We start from the raw sequence: 7,488 nt of genomic DNA, 5'->3' as shown, positions 1-7,488 counted from the left end.
GAGCCCATGAATGCAGCTCTCAGCTTTTTCAGGTAACAGTGTCTCTGAAGCACTCCCAGTGCCTGTAACAAGCAAAAGTCTTTGCTGAGGGACTGAACTAAGGATTTTTGCATGGCATTATGGAGTGGTAACCTTGCAAGCATTGGGCCAGTCAGAATGTGACATTCCCTCATTAAATCTACAGTAATTAAAATGTCATTAGTTAATTAATTAGTCAAATGATTACAAATACACCTCTACCTCGATATAACGCTGTCCTCGGGAGCCAAAAATTCTTACCGTGTTATAGGTGAAACTGTGTTATATTGAACTTGCTTTGATCTGCCGGAGTGCACAGCCCCGCCCCCCGGAGCACTGCTTTACCGTGTTCTATCAGAATTCGGTTTATATCGGGTCGCATTATATTGGGGTAGAGGTGTCCTGAATGTAATTTGTGGAATGTTGAAACTGGACTAAGAATCAAACTCAAGTCATGTAGGCCGCCAGTAACCATCGGATGGTAACTTTAGATCATCACTGACTTGAATCAGCAACCTAGGACAAAGGCTGTGTATCCTCTACCTTATCCCTTGAACAATCTGATTTGTCCTAATTCAGATGTCTTATTAAATGCAGGTTTTATTTGGAGAGGTAAAATTACCAAGTGTTTGTATTCATTCACAATGCTTTAGATAAGTAAATAATGTGAGTGGTGTTTTAGAGTATTAGTCAAATGCTTCCAAAAAATTTGTTCTAAGCACAAATTAAAAAAAAAAAGGTTTTAAAATGGCTTTGAAGCTAGAACACTTTAAAATCATATACAATATTAGTAAAAAGACCTTTGTTCCTATTCAGTCAAGAATGGGTATTAAATATTTGTTCAGGGCTGGATGTCTAATCATGACTTTGACTTGGCCTTGATCTTTATTTAGCTACTCAGCTACTCAGTTTATATTCTGCAGGGACATTGGCCATACTAGAGGACCATCCAAAGGTCAGAGAGTTGGCTCTTGGCAGTTGACTGCTCCTTCACCAGCCAAAATCTATTACTGCACAAATGGAAATCCCCAGTTCATCTGCAGACACATGTTTCATCAAATTTCGGGATGGTAAAATTTTAACAAAGATGCAAAGAATAGTATGTAAACAAGTAGCTTTATTTCCAGTTGCCTGTACAGTACAAGGAGTCTTCAGCTGGAAAATGGAAAGTTAAAAAAAAAAATCTGATGAAGTTATAAATATAAAATTGAAACTATATTTAGCCAAGGGACCTCCAACTTTGGCCAATGAAGGGCTCCAGTGGCAACTTGCCAGGAGCCTGAGGGCTATACCTCATTTTTGTAAAGATATGCAGAGTTCATCGTCCCCCATGTAAAACACAGAGGTGTTAGACCACAAAGAGTACAGGACTGAGTATGGAATGAGAACTATAATCTCAATTATTATTAGTCATATGTACGTTAAAGTAGTTTCTGGAGGTCCCAGCCAAGTTCAGGTCACATTGTGCGAAATTCCACATATACACATAGTAAGACAGTCCCTGACCTAAAAAAGTTACACTGACTAGACAAGACAAAGGATGGAAGGGGAAACAGACGCACAGAGAGGCAGTGACTCCATGTGCGGCACTTTTGTCTTGTAGATCAAGCCACAAGATCACTCTGTGATCCTCTCTTTAGCCTTTTCAAAATACTGTCCTAGGGAGACCACTTCTTCATAGAAAATAAAATGTTTACTACAGTTTTTGTAATTTTCTAGCGCCATGAGTAGGAAGACTCACCTGGAAAAGAATGACAACATCTCCTCCAGGTCTTGCAAACTGGTGGGCTCCATTTTGCCTGAGAAAGAGTTCCAGAACCAGATGAGACCCAGAGAACCAACATGAGACATGGTATGAGCAGCCATGGTAAGTGCATTCTCTGGTGGAGAGAACACTTGTGTAGAAATTAAAGCTTCCAGTCTGCTGTTTTGACATACCACTCCTTTTTGGAGATAGGAAGGTTTTTTCAGGATCCGTGGGATGTCTTGATAACCAGAGGGTTGAAACTGTGAAAAGATTTTAATGAACTTCAGGCTGTATTTATCACAGAACTGAAGTGCTAGAACAGGACAACAGTCTGGGAAATGAATGACTGAGACTCTTGCAGCTAACTGTACTAGATCCCAGTTATGGAGATTAAAATAATAAAAATAATTGCAATTCTCAATTTCCGGAAAGAAGCTACTACTCCTGACATGAGTTTCTCTTGGTGGTGATGATGCTGAAGGGAAGAACTTTAGTGGGGGTACAGATCCTGAGAGAAGACCACCGATTCTGTTGGTGGGCACGTGGGACATGCAGGTATGTAATCTTGTAAATCTAGATAGTTCCCCAGCCTGTTGGCCAGGATGCCCATGCAGCCAGATGCAATTTGGAACTTCCAAGGAAGACATAAGTCTTATCGGTTCAGAGTGAGGATAGAAGAGTTTCCTAGTGTTTATTTTATATATATAGATATATATATATATATATATAGATATAGATATAGATATATATATATTGCCACTCCTTAACTTGAAAGAGTTTGGCCAAGCATCTTCCTACTTGTGTTCTTCTTGTATTGTCCTCTTTCCTATTGTGTGATAGTTGGGAGGGTTAACTTTGGAGTTCTTAATTATGTGTGATCTGAACTTGTGGTATGAAGATTCCACAGAGGTCCTGATCCAAAACCCACTGAATGGGAATCTGTTGACTTCAGTAGTCTTTGGATTAGGCCCAAAGTCTGTAAAGTCTTCACCTCCCTGGTGCCATTGTGGCTGAGGAACATTGGTGTGGCCAGGGGAATTTCCTTGTATTTCACTTATCCCTGGTTGCCATATCAGCCCCTTAGGGCTGCCAGCAGTAAGCAGACTGGCCCAACATAGAGTTGGCAGTGGATCAGAGGAATGTAAAGGCCACCTTTTCACCTCCCATTTCTGAACTGTTGTGCACTCCTTGGCTGGAACTGAGGATCTTGACCTCTGAATTTATATAGTGTCTTTCATATAAGATTCTCAAAACATTTAAAAAATATTAATGAATGGAGTCTCACAACACTTCAGTACAGTGGGAAGAATTCTTACTCCATTTTACAATGTGTAAATTGAGGCACACATATCTAAAGTGGCTCACTGAAAGTCACAGAATGAGCCTGTGGCAAAGCCAGGACTAGAACCCAAGGCTTAGTCCTAGTGCTGTGTTCTGACCAGGAGACTATGCTCCCTCCCTCAGCCTGGTTCATAGAGCACATTACTTACTATTATCTCTCAAAAAAGCTCAGTATCTAAAACTGTAGTGTTGTTACATATTGTATTCTTAGTGGCTTTGTTTTAATCACTTGTGTGTACATATTCATTTAAACATAAAATGGTAGGCAGAGAAAAATAATGTACTACTGTATATATTTATATAGAATGACAATTGCTATGGATAGCTGCTGAAGTTACACTTAAGCAAGGCAAAAACAATACATGTGCATATATAAAAGGAATAGGCAGAAACCATTTTATAAGAAAAACTATTTTAAAAAAGTAAAATGTCACATTACTGTTTAAAGCCAATAAGACAGTAATAGATTAGGAAATCAGTGATCTAATATGTATTTATGTATACTTAACAGTAAAAAATTCTTTTTATAATGCCCATAGAATCAGTATTTATTCATTAATGTTTGTACTGTGCTGTGAAAATGCAGAGAGCTATATAAGTACTTCATTATATTTATTACATTCAGATGTGAAATAATTGACTAAGTCTTTTCTTAGTAGGGTGACCAGATGTCCCGATTTTATAGGGACAGTCCCGATTTTTGGGTCTATTTTTTATATAGCCTCCTATTACCCTCTACCCCTGTCCCGATTTTTCACACTTGCTGTCTGGTCACCCTATTTCTTAGTAACAGTTTTACATTCAGCAGAATGAAAGGGTTAAATAAAATTTAACAGGATTAATAAAGAAAAATGTACTGTATGTAGAATTTTCAAGGTACCATTTCACTTGCAATAGACAGGAACTGAAGGTGACAGCCTTGTTTCAGAAAACAAGTAGTCAGCACCAATTCAGCAGTGTTAGCAGTTCTCCATGTTGGATATGAGCCATTTTTAATTTGGACCCTGTGTATAAATGTTAGGTGCCTGAAACAGCATCCAACCGGGGAAGATATCTCTGTCTTTTTGCTTATAAAGGGATACTAGGCACGGCTTCTCTTTGTCATCAATATTATTTATCTTATCAACTCTGAGTACCAGCTGCTTCTCATCTTTTATGGAAGAATAGATTTCAGATCTGGCCACACTGAGTCTCCTCTCTTCTGCTTTTTTTTGAAACCACAGTAAGAAACAATACATGTCTGAATACTGATTACATACTTAATGATCCTGATCCTGAGTCGTCCTGTTGACTATATTTGGAACAGGATTAGGCCCTGAATAGTATTCACAACAGATTTTCCATTAGTAAGCTTCCAGTGTGTGGAAACTGTCAGTTTGATCATATCAAAACTGCATATGATTTACTTCTGATAGCCTAAGCTCTGTTACTGTCTGTACCTGTTGTGTCTGCTAGCTTGTCACCAGACAGTGGAATGGGTTTGACCAATTAGCACATTTGGTGTTTAGACTTGTTTTGTGCTAAGACCCAAAGAGCAATTGTAGAACCAAATGTTAGTACTTTTGAGGTCAATTGACTTAATCAGGACCAGTGTTTGATCCACTGTGCATGGCCAGGAAGTCTGTCAGGTGAGCCAAATGAAAGACCTTCTCTGACCAAGTCAGTAGGAGCTGTGCGGGCTCTGTCTCAGCTGGAAGTTGCTCTTTATATATCATACAGAACTTTATTATTCTTTGCAACTGTTGAAACTCCCATGCTGTCAGGTGGTGGGGTCAAGGTACACAATGGAGGGCATAATTTCTCAACCAGGGGGTCATGACCATATGGCTAGATCAGTGGTTCCCAAACTTTAACAACCTGTGAACCCCTTTCATTAAAATGTCAAGTCTCGTGAACCTTCTCCTAAAAATGAATATTTCTAGGGATTTTCTCCTTTACCTGAGTATAAATTATAAAAGCAGTGATCTTGGAAATATAAAATTTGTTTTTATGACATGCTTATTACACACTATTTATTATTAATTATTTATCATTACAGTATTTTTATTACATTATGAAAACGGCAACACTCTTCCAAGATCTCACTTTTGTAGCTTGTAACACTTTGAATAAGCCTGTTATAAGACAAGGATCCTATGTTTCATCAAGGAGTATCAGATGTGAAACAGCATGAAGGTATTTAAGAGGCCAACTCAAAGAGTTCCTCCTACACAAGCATTCAGGTCTTGAGCAGTCCAGGCAAACAACACATGTTACAACAAAGCTTAAATTTGTTCTTCATAATACTTTTAAAAACAACACTAGCTGCCTATTTAATTTTAATAACAGCAAAAAATATCCACCTCCCCTTTCCATTTCTTATAAGGAGTCTTGAAGTTTAAATCTCCTCAGTGTGATAGATATGCTTGCTTTGATCTGTTTAGCTCTTGGAAGTCTAGGGGCTCTGGGCTGCTGGGCCTGTGCTGCCCGGGGTCCCTAGGGACAGCTCTGGCCGCCATTAGGGAATTTTTTCTCAAGAACCCCCTGTAACATTTCATGAACCCTCAGGGGTTCACGAACCCCAGTTTGGGAACCACTAGGCTAGATGGATGAGGGGGTTCCGAAACCATGGGATGGGAATTAAAAGCCGTTTTTGTGATATAATATGGAGTCACGATTAAGGCTAAGATTTTGTCATGGATATTTTTAGTAAAAATCAGGGACAGGTCCTGGGCAATAAAGAAAAATTAACAGAAGCTGTGACCTATCCCTCACTTTTACTAAAAATATCTGTGACAAAATGGGGATCTGTGGGTCCACACGCTGCCAGTAGCTGCATGGCAGCTAGTAGCTCCGGGGGCCCCTACCGCAAGTTGAGTGTCAGGGCTCCAGGGTCCTCTGTGGCCTGCAGCAGATGGGGGTTGTGGGGTACCCCTGCTGCCCACAGCTCTGGGGATCCCCCTGTCAGGTGCAGTGTCCGGGAGCTGTGGGGGCCCCATGCCTCCTGCAACAGCTGGGAGCTGCGGAGTACCCCCGCAGCTCTGGGGGCCCACGGTGGCCGGGAGCTCGGGGGTTCCCCTGCTTCCCATGGCGTCCGGGAGCTGAAGGGTACCCCCACCACCTGTGGCGACTTGGAGCTCCGGGGTTCCCCCTCAGCTCCCTGTCCCCACGGGTGGCGGGGGACCCTGCAGCTCCCGACCTCCGCAGGCTGAAATCATGGAGGTTGCTGGAAGTCATGGATTCCGTGGCTTCCGCGACCTCCATGACTAAATCGTAACCTTAGTCATGATATGGAAAAATTTGAGAACCACTGATGTAGGGCTTATAGGAAAATCAATTTCAATAACCAAAAGAAGGAACTACAGAAAGTCAGCTGAATACTACTAACCAGATCCTGGGTTCAGCTGAACTGCATACAGCAAAGGTCAGGGTGAATGTATGGGCTAAACTAGCATAAAGCTCATGTTTTTACTGCTCAGATTCAGGGCTGCTGCGTGCCCTTAATGCTAGAACAGTTTGCGTTCAGTGGGGTTGCACAAGTGAAAATGATTGATTCAATAAATGAAACTTAGTAATGAAGTCTGTGGATAACGCACAAGAATATTAGACTCCAGTGCACTATTTTCATAGTTGTTTTTGCTCTGCAGTGCTAACAGGAGTAAAAAGCAGTAAAATCTTATTTCAGTTATATCAGCAGGTTTGACTGAAATCCACGTACAGATCAGATCCGTTGCAATTATTGTAGTCACTTTTCAAAATAGAACTTCACTTTAAGGAAACATCATTATATACAAGCTCACTTTTTATGCTATATTTCTTCAAGCCAGAGACACATTCTGCACAGTTTTCAGAAACGTTAAACCAGAAATAGTAATTAGAAAAACGTCAAGAAATGATTTCAGAAGCTTTGAATTGAGGTAATAGTCAAACACATAATTTGTTAAAAGAGCTTGGGAGAAAGAACCTCATTAGGAAATGTTGCCAGAGACGTGACTGAGAATATGTTATAGGACACAAACTATATCATATAACTCCAGGCATAGACTGCTACAGCTCTAATTTATGCTGTGAACATATTATACAGCTCTACAATTTACAGAGTCAGCAGATCTCTCAGTAAATACATTGTAAGCCCAAAACAGGCAATTTGAGAAACAAAATTTCAGTAGAGGCACTGTCTTCAGGTACAGAGTTGAGAGATATGTCTACACATGAGGTTTGGAGCAGGACAACAGGACCTTATTTCTTTCTCTGATCTGTTACCCTGGGAAGGATCATCAAGGATGGTTACAGTGTACCATAAAGCCAGGCCCCAAGTAGTTTGGTGGTAGCACAATGTGCTGCCATGTGAGGGATCAAAGTTCAGAGCGTAGACTTATCCCTTGCTTCCAATGATTGCAGAG

The 7,488-nt window shown here is 40.5% G+C and overlaps 1 protein-coding gene across 1 annotated transcript in view; it reads left to right on the top strand.

Annotated features, from left to right (window-relative positions):
• Positions 1-7,488, top strand: part of LOC112105892 (MAP3K7 C-terminal-like protein) — a 71,233-nt gene that overhangs the window by 2,127 nt on the left and 61,618 nt on the right. The window contains exon 2 of the mRNA XM_026651446.2: positions 1,738-1,870. Coding sequence (XP_026507231.1) covers positions 1,868-1,870 — 3 coding nt within the window. The 5' untranslated portion in view covers positions 1,738-1,867. The remainder of the gene's footprint in view (positions 1-1,737; positions 1,871-7,488) is intronic.

This window comes from Terrapene carolina, unplaced genomic scaffold (assembly GCF_002925995.2).
Source record: "Terrapene carolina triunguis isolate 2854851 unplaced genomic scaffold, T_m_triunguis-2.0 Scaffold30, whole genome shotgun sequence".
Lineage (NCBI taxonomy): Eukaryota > Metazoa > Chordata > Testudines > Emydidae > Terrapene > Terrapene triunguis.
This window is presented reverse-complemented; position numbering and strand designations above follow the sequence as displayed.